Source organism: Leptidea sinapis, chromosome 13 (assembly GCF_905404315.1).
Source record: "Leptidea sinapis chromosome 13, ilLepSina1.1, whole genome shotgun sequence".
In the NCBI taxonomy this organism is placed as follows: Eukaryota; Metazoa; Arthropoda; class Insecta; order Lepidoptera; family Pieridae; genus Leptidea; species Leptidea sinapis.
This window is the reverse complement of record NC_066277.1, coordinates 13,453,568-13,476,860: the sequence shown is the minus strand read 5'-3', so window position 1 is coordinate 13,476,860 and position 23,293 is coordinate 13,453,568. Positions and strand designations below refer to the sequence as shown.

At 35.5% G+C, this 23,293-nt stretch overlaps 2 protein-coding genes across 5 annotated transcripts in view; one reads left to right on the top strand and one right to left on the bottom strand.

Moving 5' to 3' along the window:
• Positions 1 to 748: 748 nt before the first annotated feature.
• On the bottom strand, positions 749 to 19,977 carry LOC126967625 (golgin subfamily B member 1). Of its 4 annotated transcripts, none has more exons than XM_050812184.1 (14): positions 19,457 to 19,977; positions 18,214 to 18,421; positions 17,734 to 17,897; positions 17,320 to 17,557; positions 16,153 to 16,288; positions 15,452 to 15,582; positions 14,778 to 14,858; positions 12,997 to 13,169; positions 12,323 to 12,443; positions 9,252 to 9,411; positions 6,503 to 6,670; positions 4,091 to 4,322; positions 3,422 to 3,646; positions 749 to 2,232 (listed from the first exon to the last, which is right to left on the bottom strand). In XM_050812184.1, exons 1-14 carry the CDS (start codon positions 19,463 to 19,465, stop codon positions 2,071 to 2,073), a joined length of 2,208 nt encoding a protein of 735 aa, XP_050668141.1. In that variant the 5' UTR covers positions 19,466 to 19,977; the 3' UTR covers positions 749 to 2,070. The 4 variants fall into 4 exon arrangements, with proteins under 4 accessions (XP_050668141.1, XP_050668143.1, XP_050668142.1 ...); XM_050812186.1 differs by having other exon boundaries at positions 18,214 to 18,428; positions 19,457 to 19,976; XM_050812185.1 differs by having other exon boundaries at positions 3,417 to 3,646; positions 19,457 to 19,975.
• A 2,209-nt stretch (positions 19,978 to 22,186) lies between these two features.
• LOC126967614 (dystonin) overlaps positions 22,187 to 23,293 on the top strand; it is a 338,791-nt gene continuing 337,684 nt past the window's right edge. The window contains exon 1 of the mRNA XM_050812155.1: positions 22,187 to 22,631. Within this exon, the coding sequence (XP_050668112.1) occupies positions 22,529 to 22,631 (103 nt within the window). The 5' untranslated portion in view covers positions 22,187 to 22,528. The remainder of the gene's footprint in view (positions 22,632 to 23,293) is intronic.

Genomic DNA, 23,293 nt, shown 5'->3' with positions numbered 1-23,293 from the left:
TTTAAAATATTTTTTCTACTCCCACTTCGTAATTTACTCAATACAAACCCTCAAACCAACACACACAGCTACTTGGCAATACAATACTACTCCTGCTTGGATACCTACCTATTCCTACCTACAGGTCGTTTGGTAATGATCATTAATTGTAAACATGTCAACTGTACTACAACACTACGTTTTTTTTAATTAGTATCTAGTGTATTTGGTTCAAGATATCGACCACCCAAAGCTTTTTCAAGAATAAATTTATTTGTAATACATTTATTTCTATTAAATAGAGGCCCACTGAGTTTCATGGCCCCGTTGTTCTGAAGTGTAAAGCATGTCTCATGTTCTCTCTTTCAAATCGGTGTCTAGAACTTCAACAAAACAAATTATGCTATGCAGAACTCATTTGAGTTTTCAACTCGTAACTGATAGCATATATAAATATTCAACTTTGACTAAAAATATTTGAATTTCAAATGCTGGCCTCAGAAATGCAAATACTTGTGCGAGTGCGGTTTTTATAGGCATTTAGATTAAACAAGTAACATTAACACACTTAGGTGTTTAGTTTAGCATACCGCGATTGTACGTCCAACACAAATGATGTGATTTAGCGATTAATAGATAGAATTGATAGACACCTCGCATCTATGTTATCCATTGTAAAGATACGAAAATGCATATTCACTGTTGATACAGAAAAAGTACCTACTTGCAAGCGTTGTGGCCATTAACAACGGTTAAATAAAAGACAAAATAACTATATGTATATGATTTTATTAACAGAAATCTATAATTAAAACAAGTTACATTACATACAATTTCTCAGCTTTCGTTATGACTAGTGAGATGCCGAGAATGTTCGTAGACTCAGAATAGCCCAACGAATAGTTTGACACATACCGCGGCTTTCCTGGCGAGTTGGGGAGGATTCAACAAAATAGCACGAACACACATAACATTCATACTACCGGACAGATCTTACGATATAAAGAAGTTCTTATAATATTTTCAAAGCTATTTATGTAACAGGTACGTTAGTAGGCAAGTGAAGTAAGTACCTACTTAATCTTTGTAATTAATTAATATTAAAGTTATAATGTTTCTATCGGGGCAACGCACAATTGGTCTCAGGATAATCTTGCTCTCGAGTGTGTTCGACGAAGACAGTCACACAGTGAGCAATGACTGCGGTGTGACCGTAGACTGTAGAGCCACACGGATCACCCGCGGATCGGACTCGTGTTGCTCTACTGGAGTGACAGAGCGCTATCGGTAGACGGTAGGTATAGCCCTGTCTCACCCCGTAAATAACAAAGGGGAGATAAAATGGATTAGGTCAACTGACCGCCAAATTTTGGATGTTTATCATATTTGATCACGTTCAAGAGCTGTTCTAATGTTAACAGAAACGTTGCGACATTTTTTTTCGATTTAGTTCGTAATGAACTTTATTATAATATATAATATTATCGGAATTTGTCAATTATAATCGAACATCATGTATACTTAGTTCAGGTAGAATAAAAAAATAAAATAAATTTGTTAACACCGATTTATTACATACTTAAAGTTTGGTGGTCTACTTAAACGTGACATTGGCCGAATTGAGGTGCCACTTACACAGAACACACAATAGGAAGAATGGAATACTTAATAATGACAAATTTGAAAGCTCTCTGATACATATTGTTTATGACATACAAAAGTCGATTTTCGGGGACGCGCTAATGTATTGGTGAAATCGCTTTGGGTTGACTCGTGATCAAGACTGGCGTTCGAGCCAGTTAAAATTGAGTTTTACTAAACTCAGTTTAAGTGTCATTGGTGAACAGAAAGTATCCCTAGACACTTTTGCCCACTCTTTCAGTGCAGATCGGCTGCACTTGCCTGCTTTTTAATATTCGACCTTGCCCACAAATCTTATAATTTTTACAATATTTACCGTAATTTATTCCGAAATCTGTAAGACTACTAACTACATATATAGAATAATTTTGTGTGCCAGAGAAATATTTTTCATTTTAGGTTGTATCTACTTAAAAGTTATATTAGATATAATAAATTATACTAATTTCCCTATTCATCTATAATTGTTTTTCGTTGTGTGTTTTTATCCTCCCTTCCTTGAAGTACCCCCCGGGACCAGGAAGCAGTTTGGTCTTCGTTTCCAGTGAAGCGGCCGATGATGACGAGTTGGAAACTATGCCTTGTAAGCGATGAGAGTTCGTCTGGCTTAACCTTCAAAACATGATACATCACAGATTATTATTAGAGTACAAGAATAGTTGCTGGTGGCATTATCGTCGAGCGAGCATTTCCTATACGATAAGTCAAGGGCCGATAGCTGCCCCATGCATGTTGTTCGTAAGCGAGTATTTAATGACCTGATGTTAAGTGATCACTGCCGCATAGTCTCCGGCAACTCCAGAGGAGGAAAAAGTGTACGCGCTTTTTTATGGTATCCAAGCTTGGTTTTACGTAGTAGGAAAGTAAAAACCACACATCTAGCTGTTGAGGATCCAAGTTTGTGGTGTGTCGTGCAAGGGCAGAAATTAAGCAAACAGCACGAGGCTCCTATGCACTAGGAGGCCACTATAGTGCCCGCTTTATTATGGGTACTACAACGACCTTCTTCTGCAATGTGTAAGCATTGTTGTGTTTCGGTGTGAGGGCTCCGTAGCTAGTGAAATTACTGGGCAAATGAGACATAGCATCTTATGCGTCAATGTGACTAGCGCAATTGTACTGCCGCTCAGAGTTTTTGAGTTTTTCAAGAACCCTGAGGGGCACTACATTGCAATGGGCAGGGCGTATTAATTACCATCAGCTGAACGTCCCGGTCGTCTCGTCGCTTATTGTCATAAAAAAAAGATATCTCCTATGGCTACCACATCAAAATAGCCTTTCCAGCATAACCGAAAATATGATAGGTTGGCCACGACTGGTTTAAGTGTCCAGGAAAAGGTTGACTCCTCTCTCTCCTGCAAGACTCGAGCTTCTGTGACAAGTGACAGCGATCGCAAAAAAGGACTTCCCTTACCCTGTCGAAGGCGGTGTACAGATCTGACGCTAGTGCATGGGTTATATAGCTTATGTGTTTGTGTCCCGTAGTAATAGTAATGTCGTCATCCTGATCATTCGTCATCGTACTAGGACGTGTCGAAGTCGTCGTATTTGTTTCACACTCGCGTGCGGCATGCCTCACCAACGCGTTAATGTGGAGTGTCCACTTGTTAAATAAGAGTCGTGAAAACTGTTTACAATATTGAGCAATGGTAGGCAGCTTGAGGTCGCACCGAAGATCCGGGGAAAAACCATTCTAACTAGATAGAAAAGGCGCCTGCTTGGCGTTCATTTTGGATTTCGACATCCTCGGAATAGGATACATAGACACTAAATAAGATGGATGCTCCACAACTCACCTTACCTCCTCGACGTCAGCCACCTTGTCGATCAGCGAGCGTATTATGTCCTCCTTGTGCCTCAGCGCTAGCTCGGCTCGTTCGAGTTCGCGAACATGCTCCCGGCTCGCCCGCTCGGCGCGCTCAAGCTCCCGAGCATGTTCGCGACTGGCGCGCTCTGCTCGCCGCTCTTGCTCGATGATGCGACGCTCCAGTTCTTCTAGCGATGAGTGAGCGCGGGATTTAACAGTCTGAAATATTATTCACACTGCACCTACTCGGAAGTTTCTTCGAATTAATGTGACAACTGGGCAGAAACTGGGTCATAATTATATTTTGATTGTATTAGACATAAAAAATGTAACGTGGATGCTCTTCATTTAATGAAAATGGCCTGTGGAATAAAGAGTTTATCATTGAGTTTGCCTTTTTATTTATTTCAATAGAACAAATTCTGGAACAATATGAATAAAAAATATTCAACGCATTATATCTTTTGGATGAGTAGTTAAATATTTCATTATTGATTTTCACTGTTTCTATTTCGTTTTCATTTTTTATCGTTCAAATATATTCATTTTTTTTGCTTTACACACTTTAAAAAGATTGAGTTTGTATTTCTCTAATATATCTTAACATATCTTTTTTATCTGTTATAATATTATGTCAGATTGATTATGAATAACATAAAATACCTTGATCTCATTCTTAATAGTTTCCAATGCGTGGAGAGCTTGCTGGAGTGGATCACTCGGTTCGCCCGGTCTGTCCCGCTCGTCTCGTTCCCCCGGTCTGTCCCGCTCGTCTCGTTCGCCCGGTCTGTCCCGCTTGTCCCGCACCGAGCGAGCGGCGCGTGACACGCGAGAGGCTCGCGCGGCCGCCGACCGAGCCCGGTGTCGGTACACCACGGCCGCGCGACGGTACAGCCTTTATAATAATTATTATTATATTGCATTTATTGAGCGGAGCTCCCACCGGGTGACTCCAATTGATTTCTGTGTTAAATTGTTTCTCGGCCATTTCGAGACTGATTTTAAAATTTTTTGAACTCATAAAAGTTATTGTAGACAGAATTTTGAATTTCGACTTGATTCAATTATTATAATTAAAAACAAACATGATTTACAAATTATTCTAAATTAGCACGCGCTATTAAAAAAAAATCTCATGTGACCAAATAAGGCGCTAGTTCCTCATGTTTAAATATGGCGCCAAATTCCAAAATATTATTTTTATTGTTTTTGTTTGGATTAATTTTGTTTTGTTTTTGTTCACAGACTTAGTTTACCTAGCTTCGCTCAAATATACGCCGCAGCGAGCGATTACGGCATCCTAGTCTAACTTTGCCAGTATCAATTCGACGTAGTTCCTGAAAAACGATTCAAGCCACAAACATTACATTTTAAGGAATTCGTCTTAAATTAATTAAATATTAGAGTAATTCATACATGTAGGGTGGGCTACTAAGTCATGATGTCATATCAACAGTGACAGTAGGGCTGCCATTTTTTGTCAGTCCGTTAATATGAATCACGTGACCAGTTTTGTGTTCTTAGCTTAATTTCGACATGATTGTGGTTTGGGAGTTTTTCTGGAATTACGTCCAAATGTAGAAAATTATAGAAGAGGGGGGATGTCTATAACAGACAATGTCTGACAAATTTTGATTTGAATTTGACATGCTATGCCGTATGTGTGAAAAAATACGAAGTATTAAAAATTTCTAACAGCTCGTGCGACTCTGATAATAACGATTTTGTGGACAATTTATTAGGGGATTTGTTTATTTGACTCCTTTGATATGCTTCGAGAAAGCGACAAGTATATTATAGTAACGCGTATTTTTTTATTTTTCATTAAGGCCAATATTTTGTCAAATATACCTACTATCTACACTTGGTAATTGTTTCCTCAATATGCCAAATTGCTAAGTTAACACGCACCACGATGACGTTAAAGCTTTTAAAAACGAAACAATAAAATATTAATTTATCTGTCTGTTGAAAGGCTGTTCGGAGATTTCAAATCGCACGCGATTTAGCGGTTGAACAATGTGAATCCAACTATGTGAACCCGTGCTCACAGAACAACTTAAGTCAAGCAATAAGGCCCAGATCACACCGCGCTTTTGAATCGTTAATACAAATATATCATTTAAATTACTGAATTTACCATATATACGGAAAAAGCTAAAATCGCGAGGAGAACATACAGAAAGCTCAACGTCCACTCTTTTAAATCAAATACGAGTATTTTATAATGGCTGTAATATACAAAACAAATTAGTTTTTAAGGTGCTGTATCCAATATATGAATCGTGTTTAAATAATATAAATTATTTCATAAAAAGTAATAAAGAATTAACTGTATTAATATAAATAATCATATATTGGATGCATCAACCTTTAGAGCTTGAATTCATTGTTTGTGTAAGGAAGGTTCATGAACATGATGGTCCATTTTTTTTATTTATTTAAGATGTACCAATAATAAGTCAACTTAACATTAACAATTGATTTGCACTTACATACTAATTCTAGGTTGGTTATTCTAATTAGGTACATTCATTATTTTAATTATGAAAAAAATTAAGTAACTTAGTAATAAATCTTAATTCTAGAAACTATACAATGTAAATGTTTTTTAAATAAGGGACAAGAGGAGCAGGACGTTCAGCTGATGGTAATTGATACGCCCTGCCCATTACAATGCAGTGCCGCTCAGGATTCTTGAAAAACACCATAAATTCTCAGCGGCACTACAAATGCGCTCGTCACCTTGAGACATAAGATGTTAAGTCTCATTTGCCTAGTAATTTCACTAGCTACGGCGCCCTTCGGAGCGAAACATAGTAAGGCATACACATTACTGCTTCACAGTAGAAATAGGCGCCGCTGTGCAGTGGAGCCTACCACTAGTAAATTACTGTTACATGTGTATACGTGATTACTTTTACCGTGATTAACTAGTAATTGCATCCGACAAATACAATTATCTATATAACAGGTCGACCTGGCACCACACGCTGCACCAGTTGAGCATTCCTGACATGATCCCTGAGACGTAATAATGGAATTTGAATGTTATTTAATTGAAATAGAACTTACTTTACATTCTTCAACGCAGCTCTCAACTCTTCTCTTGTAGTCTGATGCTCGAGATTTATCTTATTGTACTTCTCTTCTGTCATGTTAAGTTCATCCTGTATCTTCTTTATTTGTTCAGCTTTACGTTCTGTGTCAACGCTGTATTGGTGTTTGAGTTCTTCAAGCAACCTAAATAAACATATTTTCAATTAAATAACTTCATTAGTAAATCTCTTTCAAATTAGGATGCAGCTTGGCGTATTGTTTAAGGGGGCTTTGCCATAATCGCCGCGCTTAGATGGCTGTTGGGGCAGCAAAGTCCTCGAATTGCAACCAGGTATCGGAAGGTGTAATGTTAGAGCGGTAGACCCCTCACAAGATGGACGAATCTTGCCATCGTCTGATAAGTTTGGATGAGAGCAGCGCCAGACCAGTTTTGTATTTCGGCTGAATTGATCATGATATGATTAGCCTTGGCGTAATCGCGTAGGGCCCTTTTACTTTAGAAGAGGAAGACAAACGACGATATGGTTCATCTGATGGTAAGTGATCTACGCCACCCATACTCTGTTACAATACCGGAGTAATCACAGGAACATTGCCGACGTTTGAAGTAGCGGTTACCTGCCGGTTAGAGAAAACTTAACAGCATAGTCCTGTAACTCGTTAACTAGACTTGATGCTCTCTTCCAATCATTATTGTAGTCTAATTCAAGGACCAACCACAATCCTCCAATTTTTTTAATAATAATAATATTGACACACTCTTAGACAAATTATCTTGCCCCAAACTAGGCATAGCCAGTACTATGTGCCAAGACAACGATATATTTAATACAATATACTTACTTAAACATACATATATACATTTAAACATCAAACGACTCGAAAACAAATATCCATGATTATATAAATGATTGCACACCTACCGGGATTCGAACCCGGGACCTCTAGGCAGACCGCTCAGTAGGGAAGGTCACTAACCAATGAGCTATAATGGTCATCGTAAATAATAATATAAATTAATAAAGCGTAACTTCTAATTTTGCAGTGATCCATTGGCGGGTGTCTCGCCACGTTCCGTCACGTGAACCTCTTGCCTGTTTGCCCCCTCATATATATTTAAAAAAAAACTACTTCCAATCATTTCAATGTCGTCTAAACTATTATAAAACAAATACTTCCGACATGTAATCATGTACTAATTTTGATTTCTTGTTTCTTCTCGATTCTTTGTTTTATTTGTTTGTTTGTATATTCGCATATTTTTTATTTGGGTTTATATTGTTAATTGTTGTTATGTGTGTTTTTTTGTTGCTAATAAAGTGTTTCCTACTTATTTTAGTCGCAAATTCTACATAAGCAATTATTTTTACTCGTGCGTTATGTTGAAAATTGATTGAAAACTTGATTGGCATAAGTATTGTAAAATATGAATCACTATGTGTTTTTCTGAAAGCTGTTCCAAGAAAATTAATACATCTAATGGATTGCCTGTCACAATACTGAAGTTCAAATACAATTATTTAAAAATTTGTTAATATAATTGTTTAAGTGCGGTCACTCCATTCCTGAGGTGTGGTATTATTAATAATAATAATATATTTATTTATTTCACGCAGCATTGCCCATATATTGTTAGTATTAACTTATTCTAGGATTAGTAATATTACAAGGATTTATTTTTAGATTTAAGAATAATATTCCATTTTCTATTAATAAAATTATGTACATTATTTAAGACTCTTAATATACTATTTTCATTGAAAAAATCTTTTTCCTCGGAATAGCATAAAAATCATCTACTCTGTATAACGCAAACATATGAGATGCACTACAAAAACGTGGTAATCCCAAGAACATTCTAAAAGCATTATTATATTGAACTCTAAAAATGTTCATAGTTTTACGTGTATGCCTCACCCACAAGTTACTTGTATAAAAGGACTGACAGTAGGTGAATTAGTAATTAAGAAAGCAACTTATGTTATAGTAACCTTTCCCACGAACTTTTTTGGCAATTATTTTGGATTTCGTTAATTTGGTTAACACAGTTAATTTGTGTGTATAGTTTCTGGAACCCCGTTGTAAAAGAATAAAATATATAACAAGTTTATGTTTGTTCCAAGTGCTACCATTGATTATCACAGTTTCTATGCAATTCGCTAATGTATCTAAAGACATAAGTTATCAAGAATATATTATTGAGTGGCGAGAGTTAATAATATGTTAATTTCTTTAAATTTTCTTCTTAAAGATTCTTTAGCACCTAAGTTATAAGTAACACGAATAGACCTCTACAGCAGCACGAAAATAATTAAAATTAACTTTTTTTTTAATAAAAATATGTGACGAGACGGGATGGACGTTCAGCTGATAGTAATTGATACGCCCTGCCGATTACAATGCGGTGCCGCTCAGAATTCATGAAAGACCCAAAAATTCTGAGTTTCACTACAACTGCGCTCGTCACCTTGAGACATAAGATGATGAAGTCTCATTGGCCCAGAAATTTCACTAGCTACGGCGCCCTTTAGACCGAAACACAGTAATGTTTACACATTACTGCTTCACGGTAGAAATAGGCACCGTTGTGGTACCCATAATCTAACCGGCATCCTGTGCAAAGGAGCCTCCCACTGGTTATTAGGTGCACCGTATCTATGTCCAGTGTCTTTTAATTGTCTATACTCTATTCTATTGAACCACGAAACAAGCTTGATTGAAATATAACACTTTTAATTCCAAGGTCTTCTAACTAATGGAATACCTCTTACAATCCTCAAGCCGTCTCTCGTGCAGGTCGGCAGGCACTGTCCTGGCCCGCAGCGCGTCCATCTGCGCCAACTTCGCACTGGAGGTCTCCAGAGCCGACTTCACCGTGAAGTACTCGCGGTGCACTGTCTCGTAGTCGCGCATCATTGTCGCAACTACGGTCATGTTAACCCCATAACTAGCTGTATATTATATCGTTACGAAGGTAACAGTCATAGAATCCTACAGAGATCTACCAGTGCAAGGGAATCTCGACTTTACGTCTCACACAATAAAGTCGAATATGACGTAACTAGCTGTTACGTAAACATTCTGGTTTTAGTGTTTATAATGTTCTACACTGTTCGGGATCATTCGAGAAAAATTCTTAGAGGTATAAATAACCTGCGAAGCGCGTATTTTGATTAATTCAGTGACTTTCTACTGAGCGTGTTACAACAAATTTGAGTGTGTTATTGGTATTGTGTTATATGAATGTATTAGTGTGTAACGAGTTATTGGTACATAGTAAGAACTGTTTTTCTGACAGATGGAACGTTTTTTCTTAATTAAACTGTTGTTTTCCGAGTCATGTAGTTTTAATATGTAACAATATTCTATTGGTAGTATACCGAAACGAAGGCACAAAATATATGATAACAATGGCGATGACCGTTTGTACGAAATTGTATTGTTAATATAAATAACGGCGGCATTAACTAACCGCCGCGCTATTGAAAAGCAATTGATTAAAAAGTTTCTACGGACTTATTTCTTTATAATAATAAAAAGAAATTGAATGTACATTTATAAAACATACTAGCGGACCCGACAGACGTTGTTCTATTAAAAAAAACTCTCGCCGATGGAATTTCGTAAAATCCGTTCTTAGCTGACGTCTACTAGACGAAAAGAATATTCCTACCAAATTTCAAGTCTCCACGCCTTATGGTTCCAGAGATATAGTGATGAGTGACTATATACGTGGAAACCTCTTATCTATACTAATATATAAAGCTGCAGTGTTTGTTTGTTTGTTTGAACGCGCTAATCTCTGGTACTACTGGTCCGATTTGAATGATTCTTTCAGTGTTGGGTAGTCCATTTATCGAGGAAGGCTATAGGCTATGTTTTTTTTCAAAATTAGGGATCCGTAATAAAAATTGCTATTTTGTAACACAAGGTGTAAAATCGAAAACCTATTTTTGTGTGCGCTGCAAAAACTATTGACAATAGAACAAAATGATGTACAGGCTATAATATAGGCAATTTTTTATTACTTATAAAACTATCACGTGAATTATACTTTATATGGCAAAACAACGTTTGCCGGGTCAGCTAGTATATATATAGATTGACCATGGGAAATGGATTTTCTAGATTCAGACCACAAACTTTCAAGAATTGGCCTTGAGATTTGTTAATGGTTATGGCGAATGCAAGACGGATCGGAAATTAAAGATTTGCGGGCTAACTCGACATGTAAAATGTTCATGAAGTAGTTGCTGTAGATCATGAAGAATTGCTATAATCATTGATGCATTGATCTCTTCATGTCGTTGTTCCTCCATGGTGTCCATGAAATATTATTGTTAAAATTTATGGTGTGCATCTTCGAGAGATTGCAATGAATCAATTCGATGGTGAATCTGTCCTTGTATCTACAAAATCAAAAGCAAAGTCCGTATTACTGATTTGTAAACACTTATTTTTAGAATTAGCATACATAATACACAGGAATAAGTATAGTAGGTATGTTATTCTTCTACTGTATTGTGTGTAAGAATATAAATTAATAAATACCCTGAATGTCGGATTAAATCGTCGTTCTTAGATAATGTCTGCCCCAAATGAGGACATTTGGAAACAAACATTGTATTTTTGAGTGTTTGCTAGAAAATGTCGTGATTCGGTAGTTTCCCAGTAAGGCAGCACAATCCTGGCGTTTCTCCGGAAAATACTTGCAAACAACATTCATTGACCCAATGTGAACGCTAGAATGCAAGCGGTAATCAGTACTGCAATCGTATCGAAACGCTCCTCGTTTCAAATCAGTACTTCATAAATTTCTTCTTGTGCGTCGAAAATTATCTAGATGTTGATCTCTGAGGTTTACTGGCTGCCTCGCTTTGCTCTTGTGATTCAGAAACACAACGTCGAGCCCATACTAACGCGGTGCTTTTTACCTGCAATTTCTTGTCAGTCCAATTCGCAATGTTTCGAATCCTAGTTGCATTACGTCTATGTCGGGAAAGATAACACAATAAGCTAATAGAAACTCGAAACAAACACACCCACCCAATGACATTCTATACATAAACCGTCAGTGCACCCACCAGTCGACTTGAATAACATGACGTGCACTGTCAGTTGTATTTTATTACTCATGTAGCGTGAAACTAACAAAAACTAATGTATGAGAAAATAAATCTTTTTATAATAATATTTTTCTGTCATTTTTTCGATATTTTATTACTTATTATCCTATTCCAGACTAAGAGCAACCCAAAAAATCAAACAACAGAAAAATTGGTCTAGCCGTTCTTGAGTTATAAATAGTGTAACTAACACGACTTTGTTTTATATATATAGATTTTCATAAAGTTGTAAATGATTAATAAAATGTAAACTAAAAAGCAACATTGAGAAAATACGTCAGCTTTTGATGTGAAATATATAATATATAAAATGCCAACACTTCCTGATATTATAAACCTTTTTTACCTATCTAGGTATATATGTATGTATCTGCTTTAGACCTATTTAGCAGTCAACAGAAATAGAACAATGTTGTTGAAGTACAAAAATTTAATAGCACGCTTCCAGTCTTTGCCGAGTTGACTGCAGAAAATAAGAGAAAATAGAAATCATTATACTATTTAATCGGGAAAGTAACTTCTTATATTTAATGATATAAAATAAAATTAAGAAATGTGTATATCAAATACGACTTTGTGTGAAGTCAATTAAAAGTGCAGTGAAACTTTTTCCATATCAAGATTTCAAATTCTCTTTGGACACGTCTTTTTCAAAATTTTAATAGCTATACCAGAAATATCTGATACTTACAATAATTAGAATACTTACTCTTATCTTCGTACAACTCGTAAACCTCTTTTAGTTTCGTCTCCGCCTTGTCAGCTCTCTCCAACAAAGTAGCCCTCTCTATGTCTCCTGTCTCTTTCTCCACCATTACTTTCTTATAGCTCTGTTACAACAAAATGAGAGGAACTTATAGGTTTTTTTTATGAAAAAGAAGTGACGAGACGACCAATGCCTTCACCCTGTGATAAATGATACGCCCTGCTTATTATAATGCATGTCTAATATTAGTAAAATTAAAAATAGCTCGTGCTAATAATTACTTTTAATCTTTAAATTGTGTCATAATAAGTTGTTTAACGTTCGCCTTTACCTCGTTAAATTTTTAGTTTAAACCCCACCTCTTAAAATGTACATCTAATGTTGGTTTCAAAATATATAAAATAAAAAATATTTGATATTAAGGTTATCTATTACCATGTCATATACTAAAGATAGGAACAATTTCATGGCGTCCTGGAGTCCAAGGAAAACTCACCGCACAGTTTACTGACTGAACATTAATACTAGTGACCACCCTTGCTTTCATTCATTATTTCAATTTATTTATCAAAATAACAAATATTTTAAGTATCGTCAATAGTTTTCGCAGAGCAAGCCCAAATTTAAATTAATATTGGTATGACACTGTGCACATAACACCATAACCCTTAACTCACCAGTCTCGCTCGCGTTAATTCTTCGTCCAGCCGATCAATCTTCTCTGTCAAGCATTTATTCTCTGTGACAATATCTTTGGATTTCTTGTTCATATTTTCAAATTGTTTCTCATAATCTTGAATAAGGTTGTCTTTTTCTTGTAGGTTCTCTTGGTACGCGTCGAATAAAGGGACTGAAATAAGAAACGTTATGAGACAGATGACGGCTTAGTACTATAAAATAATTTCATAAGAAATATAAACTCTCTGCATCAAAGTTTTAAATGTTTACAGCAGTTTGCCTTAAACTTTCATGCTCGGGCGGCCCGAAAATTTATTTGATCAATAGCCTCAATTTTTAAATAAACATAAATAGCGCGTGCTAATTTAGAATAAAAATGATGTTTGTTTTTAATTATAATTAATGTATCAAGTTGAAATTTAAAATTATATCTCGACAATAACCTAGAAAATATCGAAAGCTTTCTATGAGTTCAAATTTTTTTTAAATCGGTCCAGAAATGGCCGAGAAACAAATTAACACAGAAATCAATTGGAGTCACCCGATGGGAGCTCCGCTTCGCTTCGCTCAATACAAGATTATGCTAAAGTTACACTCAGCTATGGTTTACGTGAGCTCAGTCTGAGCAAATTCAAGTACCGTAGGTACTTGTATTTGCTCAGACTCTATAGATCTCAGCCTAAGTTAAAGATTTCAGGTCTTCACATACTTGCCCGATTTTTTGCAGCAACCCTTTCGTTCTTTGTACTCTTGCTCTGGCCCCTTTTCGGTACATTCCCGATTCGATCTTGAAATTACGCGTCAGTACACCTATTTTAACACTTACGTCCACATTAGTCAATGTAGACTGACTGCGACGACAACTTAGGCTCGCGGTTGTCACTCTGACCTCTATGCTGGTGGTTATATGACGATTTATGTATTTTTAAGTATGTGTGTATATTGTATTAGTTATTTATGCAACTGTTGTGTAATAAGGGGTATTAAAACACGAATGTAGATTTATCTCACGAGGCGAAGCCGAGTGTGATAATAGTATCACATGAGTGTTTTAATACCTAATTATCAACAGTTGCATACAATTCTTTATCTACACCCAGAATATGAATCCTCTAAAAGATTCGGGAACAGTTAGCTTACTGCTAACATTAAAACACCAGTCCTAGTAGTAACCTAATATCATTCATTACTTCTATACAAATAAAATAAGTATTAATGAAACAATTTTAGTAGTAATTTACATTTTGTATAGTGCAATAATTAAAATTCACTCGAATATAATGTTCTTTTGCAGCGTTTAAAATGAATCGCTTATTTTTTGTAAACAAATCAATAAAAATATCGAAGAAAAATGGCGGGGATTCGAATAACCTACTTTTTTTTACGGCGCGCGACGTTCTGAGAGTGTGGAGCGCTCGTAAACGAAAATGTTCTTTTTTTGAAATTCATACAGATACTACGCATCGAGCAATAAGAATGTGGCTGTATGTTGAAACTCTTTGCGCATGAAGGGATAAAAAAACAAACATAGGAGTGTTGTTATGAAATTCAGTACAACATTACAACACTCTTTTGGGTGATGTAATGGTTATTAGATCATTGGGTGTTTTAATGTTGGCAATAAGCTAAGTGTTTCAGAATCTTTAATAGAGGATTTAAAGCATGGGTGTAGATAAAACAATTTATCGTTGTCCGCAGACAATGTACGACAAGTTTCGGGCTTATTTTAATATAATTTTACGAATCAAACTGATACCTATATCACATTTAAAAAAAATACCTAATGCTTGCGCGCTGAGCAGGCCTGAGACGTCAACAGAGCGTGTGACACCATCTAATGGCTTATTCTCTTCGTCACCATCTGTGAAAGGAGAGAAAGTCACTTAATTGAAGTCTTGGTTAAAAAATACATGTCAACAGGATCAAAAATGTTCTATATGTAGGTACATGAAAATAATTTCTTTAAATATATTGACACCATTTGCTATTGTTACCAAAAAACAAACCCTTTAATGGTAACAGGTTCCTGAAAAACTAGGCCTGTCCAAGAGTTAAATATCCCCCTCCCAGTTTTACTCCCAATTCCGCCAATCCACGGCCTGGTGTATTATATATATACTAGCTGACCCGGCAAACGTTGTTTTGCCACATAAATTGTATTGATCTTGTGCTTGCTAGTTGATAAGAGATGGCGCTAGTTGTATTCATTAGTAACAATCACACTTCTTTTATATTTTGTATAATTCACACTATAGTTTTATAAATTATAGCCTATTTGTTATTCTGGTGTGTAAGCTATATTATTGTACAGTTTCATCAAAACCTATTCAGTAGATTTTGCGTTAAAGAAGTTCAAACATACATCCAGACATACAAACTTTCACATTTATAATATTAGTAGGATTTCTAGCATTCGTGTAAATCGTGTAGAAACAAAAATGTCAAATGACTCACCTTGTCTGTGTCCAAAGCTGGCAGTGATTAAAGAATCCAGGTCGTAACCATTACTCTTGCAATCCTTCACGTCGGCCACGGTTGAGTTCACGCGTAGCTTCTCCTGATACCGAGACAGTTGTACGTTCAATCTGGAATGATAATAAATAACGATAGATTTTCTTCTTAATGTACATGCAATAGCAGTAGAAGTAGCTGTGGAAGTCTTCCTTACATAATAAGGGTGCATAATTGTTTATACTGAAACATGTTCTCAATTATTGTTTATATAGGTATGTACCGCCTCAACATAAGGTTAAATAGACAAATCTATTTAAAAAGCAACTAGCTAATAAAATTCTCATTGAATTCGCGCTTGATTACGAATTATTCAGCAGCCTCTGGATGTGTGGCGTTCCTCTACAGTAGATATAGTTTTCAAGGAATTTTGTTCTACAAACAATAAAACTGTGTAAAGCTTTCTTGCACAATGTTTCCAGTACGTTACGACCGCGTACCTAAAAGACGCCTACACCTTCCTAAAAGGCCAGCAACGCTCATGTGATTCCTCTGGTGTAGCAGGAGACACGCTCTCCTGTTTTGTGTATTAACATCAGGTGACAGTCTGCATGGTCGTCATCCTCTTCCAAAAAAAAATTAAGAAGCCAATGACATGCTGTAGTGCACAGCATGTCATTGATGATTGAACACAGTAAACTGACCTATACAATACTTCTTTCATTGCTTGCATGTCCTTCTGAAGACGGTTGTTGAGCTCTCTCGCCTGTTTCAAAACTATCTGTCGGCTGCTGCAGCTCATGCAGACCTCAACTAATGGTATACCCCCATCAGTGTGATCTGGAATATGTAATAAATTATTATCAACTGAATATTTAAAGCAACAACAATCACATTTACCTACCTGAGTTTAAAATTAATGTCTCTATGTTATATGTCATACACTTCAATAGTCAAATGTGATTTATTACAATAAAATAACAGAGCTACACATTTCGATTATCAATGAAATCTTAAATAGTAAATATTATATATTTATTGATAATGAAAAGGCATTGTGTGGCGCCTGAATCACTACCATGTTAGTGCTTGTGATCGCTCGCGAACACAACACTTTTGAGCAGCCCCTCAGAGCAGTTGGAATAGAGACCAATGGACATCACTTATGATGTCGCAGCTATAAAAGTGAAAGAAAATTCGATGTCTTGGATGAACTAGCTAAACAAGGATCCAGCAGTGTAACTGCAGGACGGGTACCATTGGTACCAATACCTTCCACTGAGAAGGGTGTGGTTGAGACTGCAAACTATGGGGTCCACTAACAATGATGGATGCCAACAGTAACTTGTCAGCCAAAACCAAAACTAGCTAGGATGCTCTTTTGTCTTAAAAAAAAGATATTCGCATGGTCATATTCATAATTACCAGGCACTGCTCTGTGAGCATTTGCATGCTCACAGAGCAGTGCATATGAATCCCCGACAACCCCTTTGCAAAATTTGTTTGTAATAGAAAGAAAATATCAGTGACGCAATGCTCGAATGCGAAAGCAAGCAAACATATTAGAAAATTACCACTCCAAGGAGCCTGTGAGGACCGTACGAGACTTCCTCGCTTCTCTTTGGCATTGGGTTGACTCAAGGTAAACTGCCAACATTGCACACACAATGGACCTTCTAGAATCTAGAGGGTCTCTATGTCAGTGGAAAATTTGAACACAATAACCGAACTTACTGACTTTTTTATCAAGATGATCAGTATATAGAACTTGTGAGTCTGGGCTAATAACTTCAAATGAAATGTTTTTGTGAGTTCTTATTGCTCAATCAATTGTTCCCAAAAATTTGCTATAAAGTACATATATAACTTACCACGATCAGGCATCTCATACTGTTTCATCTTTTCCTCTAATTTACTATGCTTTATTTCCAACTCTGCTCTTTTTTCTTTTTCTTCCCTTACCACTCTCTTGCAATCATTGACATACTTCAATAGAGCATCATGTTCAGATTTAACTCTATCACACTCTTCTGAAAACATTCTGTTGTATTCCAGTACTGCCTTGAGTTTCTCCTTAAGCTTTCCTATCTGAGTGTCTTTTTCTGAAATCTAGTAATATCTACTAAATAGCAGCTTTAAATACTTTGCCTTTTATAAGCATATCGAAAAAACAAAGCCTACATGAGGTCCACTTAGAAGCCCTCATTAAATTAAATTTGATTTACATTTGTATTAATGAAACTGAAATCTAACAAATACTTTTAAATATATCCTTAAATACTTACAATAGTCACATTCTCCTCGCATTTATCCATCAGGGCTGTGACAAGACCCTCATATTTCTTAGTGAGTTTCTTCTTCAACTCCTTCATTGGTTTGTCTTGCCGAGGTGATGTGATTGCTAGTGCATGTATGTTTCGTTTTCTTGGTGGTTTTGTTGGCTTCTCTGCTGCAATGTGATTTCAAGTTTAAGATATGCATGAGTACTTAAACTACTGGGCAATTGATATGTGCACAGCTTCTAAATGGAGTTGGTGTCTGGGAAGAGATTAATTTCCAATGAAATCAAAATCTCCTCCTCTGAGGCCTTTTCATATTTCTCAATGGAAAGTATTTGTACCTCAAAGGAATAAAGTAATCTTTAGATTGGTTATCTAGAAGCATCAAGGTAACCATGAAAACAATTTTTTTCTGAAGCTGAGATGGTCATAAGACATCAGGAGAAGTATACATCTCTTGCCTAACATAAATGAACCATTTCCTACCTGTTAAATCCTTTGGATCTTCATATAAAGGGTTAGGCTGAACCCTCTGTTCAAGCATAATGGACTCTGTTCTCTTCAGCACAGTGTTCAAAATGTCTTTGCGCATGTTGCTTCTCTCTTCCATTTTGATATCAAAGTGACAATTTTGTGGAGTGAAATTCCCACTGAAGATGAGTTTAGAAGAATCATCCTTCTTGGGACTGTGATGCTGGAAACTTTTAGACAATGAGTATCTCAAATTTAGGTTTTTACATGCACACATGGATATGATATTGAAAATATTGACTTCCAAGCCACATCATAAAATTCACCCCTTAAAAAAATGGCTTTTTGAAAAATACTCAAACTAAGCATGTCACCAATATAAAATGCAGATCACCATTACTGTCCAAATATTAAAACCATCCCCTATTTTGTAGTAGACCTTTTTCATAGGGCAATTTGTGTTTAAATTTATGTATGGGCAAGTCAAGAATACTTTGTGGTAATGTATTAAATAGCTTAATACACAATCCTCCATTGTGGAGCCTAAGATTAGAAAAGCTAGCTTGTGTCTATTTCTAGTGTTAAAGCTATTTATACCAGATAAAATAAAGAAGATATGGAAGTTTTTTTAAACACACACAAACAGACAAAAATTTATTGAGATTCTAGCAGTATGTAGTATATTGATTTCTCTATATAATTCTGTTAGAAAGTCTGTACTTGGCACACATAGCTCTTTTTAGTATAACAAAAATAGTTTGAACATGAGCATCTTATCACCATAACAGCAGACAATATTACACTATGAAAATGGCTGAAATAAACTAATATTGTTACAGAACTAAGACTTTCAGCCAGATCAGTGATATGAGGTCTCCATTGAAATTTAGAGTCCAAATAGGACCATCCATTTAACAAGCTGCATTACTTCATTATTCAACACAATCCTCCATCAACCTGTCTTACATTAGGCATAGTAAACTTCGTAAATTATAGGTTATAATACCTTTTAGAGCATATTATTTATGTCATGAATACTTCTTTTTGTCTGTAAATTTAAAAAATCAACAAAGTATCATCGGCAAATAGCACATAGAGCTCTAGTAACATAAGGCTAGTAAATGTAACAAGCATTTGTTTCTCATTCATACTACTACAGTTACTGCCATAAAAAAGCCTTCGAAAGTTTTTTTTAACAACTTTTAGGGTTTTATTAGCTAAAGTTGTTTGTGTATGTAAAATAATAATATAACCATACCATTAACATACTCCAAAGATACTCTTAACACAGCTTCAACAATCTGCACCAGTTATTGTTCATATTATTATATCAGTAAATAAGTAAATAGTCTTGGATTGAACAAAAAGCACCCGTTTCCGAGCATCTGAACAAAGACTTGATGTTATGTAGGTCATAATTTCGCATAAACGGAAGTTTATCGACAAAACTTTTGAAATTAGGTCAACACAAGAATTCACACGATCACAAAACTGAAAATTCCCAGGGCGATTAAAAGGTATTGTGAATGCTCCTAGGCAGTTTCTCACAATACACTATCATAATGTCAACAAAACATTGTAAATAGCTGTTATTTTATAGGTACGAAGTTTTGAAAGAATGTATTGTATTATTGTGAGGAGTTAGAAAGGATCGCATTCATATTATGTTAAATAAAAGGAAAACTGAGAAGCAAAACACACAGACAGAAATTTAATTTAATCTGCTGAGTGCTGATGATTTGTCATTTTCAATTATTATCATTTGTGTTTACTGTTTTGAAATTTGATGAATTTTGTTCAAAGATGTGTTGCCTTGGTAACCAATGTTGCCAATTTCAAAATATTGTTATTTTCTACAAACTAGCACTTTGTGTTTAAAATATAACCATTGATTAAAAATGCTAAATAGAAAGTAATTTACATAAATAATATTATTTACTTGAGTATAAATTTAGTTTAACTTTTATATTTATCAGTTAGATCAATAAAACTAAACTATTAATTATTTAACTATGTACTTCTACTACTTACTAAATTATAATTAAAAAAGTGATGATGTAAAATGTAAGCAAATAACACATATTATAATACCTAACTATAAGATTACAAAACATTCTAAACTTCAGTAACTTCTCTCTTATATAGTCAGGGAATTGTTGTAAGTTGTTAGGTATTGACCTTATAACCAGTGTCAATAAATATTTTTCTTTTTTTTATGGAAAAAGGAGGACCAACGAGCGTACGGGTCACCTGGTGTTAAGTGATCACCGCCTCCCACATTCTCTTGCAACACCAGAGGAATCACAGGAGCGTTGCCGGCCTTTAAGGAAGGTGTACGCGCTTTTTTTGAAGGTACCCATGTCGTATCGTCCCGGTAACAGCGCACAAGGAAGCTCATTCCACAGCTTTGTAGTACGTAGAAGAAAGCTCCTTGAAAAGCGCACAGTGGAGGACCGCCACACATCCAGATGATGGGGATGATATCCTAATTTGTGGCGTGTCGTGCGAAGGTAGATTTCGACGGCAGGAATCAGGTGAAACAGCTCTTCGGAACACTCCCCGCGATAAATGCGGTAGAAGACGCACAATGAAACGACGTCTCTGGTAAGTATACGGTACATCACACTATCGACTAAATTCATGGTTTCGCGGTTCGTGTCGCTGTGCGCACACATCGTCATAAAACGTTTTAATTTTTCCGACATGCGCCACCATGTTTAACTTTGAAAATTACCTAACGAGTGCGTGGAAACACAAAACATTAAAAATTGTCATTGCGAATCTGTCTGTCATCCTGCTGTCATCATAATAATTTTGAATTCAGAGCTCAGCCTTCCCGAGAACCTTGAAGAGAAGAAGGAGAAGTACCTACCGAATAGTCATGTTGTTGCAATGGATTTAAAAAATGATCCCAAATCATCTCAATCCCAAGAACCTTGGAATCGATGTTCAAATTTTCGTCCAGTTTTGTGTTTTGTGTACGTAATCGGTAACAATATAACCGATATAAATATCATCCGATATTTTTTTTGGTGAATAAACTTATTATAATTATTGCAGAACAAATAATAAAGTCGGAGAGTTACGGGTGAAGTGTGATACGATTGGGGTGGTATCGCAGTAACTACTCATATATTACACCTAAGGGCTAAGGTCGATTTGTATTGCGTTAAAAGTTACAACTTGGATCATTTGTCCGTTCTGTTACACAGTTCCATAAAAGAAAGAAAGAATGAGTACCTACAACCATTCTTTTGTTCTATACTCATATTATTGTTAGACAATTAAAACTATACTAGCTTAGTTTTAACTTATTATCATCATATCACAACCGTAAAAAAAAATACTCTTCGATTGTCGTCCTGTATAATATTATGTAGGTATTCATTATTCGTATATCGGTACAAAAAGGGTACTAAAATAAAATAGCGTACAACAATTCGCAAGTCTCAACATCGTCTGTATACTTTAGAATCTAGATCATCCTTGGCTTATAGGCATAATTATATTTACAAAATTAGTATATTTATAATATTATTTTACAATTACATCATAACATGAGTTCATAGCAATAAACTATCAAAATAATAGTTTAGATAGCTTTTGAGTAGATTTTCTACTTTAAACGTACTTTAAGTTTATAATTTAAATAAATGGAGAAGAAATGGCGGGACCACAATTTTTTTTCAGATGTCTAGTTTCATCCTCAAACTTACTTTTTGCTAGAGGAAATGATCCATATAATATTCTAATTATAATGTTGTGGTTTCATGAACTAACAATAGGTATTAAATATAAAATGAGGAAATTAGTATAATTATATAAATATTTCCACGATATAAAAGCGCTTTTTTATTTGGTAGTATTATAATAAATACGAGCGTGCGCTAAACAGCTGAGCACTGACGTCTACCACTGAGCAAAAGCGGCGACATGCGGCACATTGAAGAACTAGACAGTCGCATCATGTCTGCCCGCCGGTCCGGTGTATGATGCTCCGAGTTATTGATAACCTCAAAACAAATTTGTTTTGTCTGTAGATTTGCCTTATTTTGATAATAATCTAATAATCGTGTTCACTTACAGTACAAAATAAACCGAATAATCAGTTTACAAATACTAGATACGCAGTGCCGTATCTTTAGTGATTTTTGTATACCGTATCGATTTTCATTTATTACAATGAAAGTGTTGTTTTGTTTACCTTATATTTGTATCTAACGTTGATATTGTGAGTGTTTTTAGTGAGTTTCGGCGTCGGTAGTGGGTTATTTTGATTCAATTATGTACGAGAGTGCGCGCAAGATTGCGTACATTGGATGACAAAAAGATGGAATTCGAGAACGACTTTAGCTTGAAGGAATGGGCAAAGGATAAACCTTTGTCCATACTTCAGCTAGACCCGGCTGACCGCGCAGTATTACGAATAGCAGGTTGGTAATTACTACATTATATATAATTATTTGTACCTACAATACGTTACTACTATGTGTAGGTAAGTCCTTCGACTCATTTCATTTCGACTTCCCCCTAATCTACCGAGCTGTTATCATTTAATCAGTTGATAATAGACTGAAAATATGATCTATGTAGACTACATACCTAGTCGGAAATACATATTATTTTATACATTAACGCTAGTATTCGTGTATTTTCGTATCATCTATGTTTGGTTATATTAAAGCGGGTTAATTAATAACGCTGACATGACCTCGGATTCGCTTTTGCGTGTTATTAACTTGATAATAATATTAAATATTTTGTTGTGCTGTTCAATTATGAATTTGAAATTATAGTACATAATATGTATATACGATCATACTGATATAAGACGCTATGTTTGGTAGAAGATTGTATTATGTGTCGGTATTAATCGGTAGGTAGTTAATCTATTTATCAAATACTTAGTACAAAATTTGAAATACCTACATAGACCTACTTAATTGTAATATTAATTATTAGACGTACGTGTAACGTACTCACTATTTGAAACTGTAGTATTAGAATACTCATGAATAAATTATTTATTACCTAGGTAATAAATGTTCAATTACTAAACGAGAACCACGTAGGTACTTTTTTTAACTTAAGTACC

Coding starts and splice junctions, on each gene's coding strand:
- LOC126967625 (XM_050812184.1), bottom strand. Junction 15,583..16,152: donor ATGAAAGAAGTATTGTATAG/GTCAGTTTACTG, acceptor TTATCATTCCAG/ATTGAACGTACAACTGTCTC. Junction 6,671..9,251: donor CGGCTTGAGGATTGTAAGAG/GTATTCCATTAG, acceptor ATGTTTATTTAG/GTTGCTTGAAGAACTCAAAC.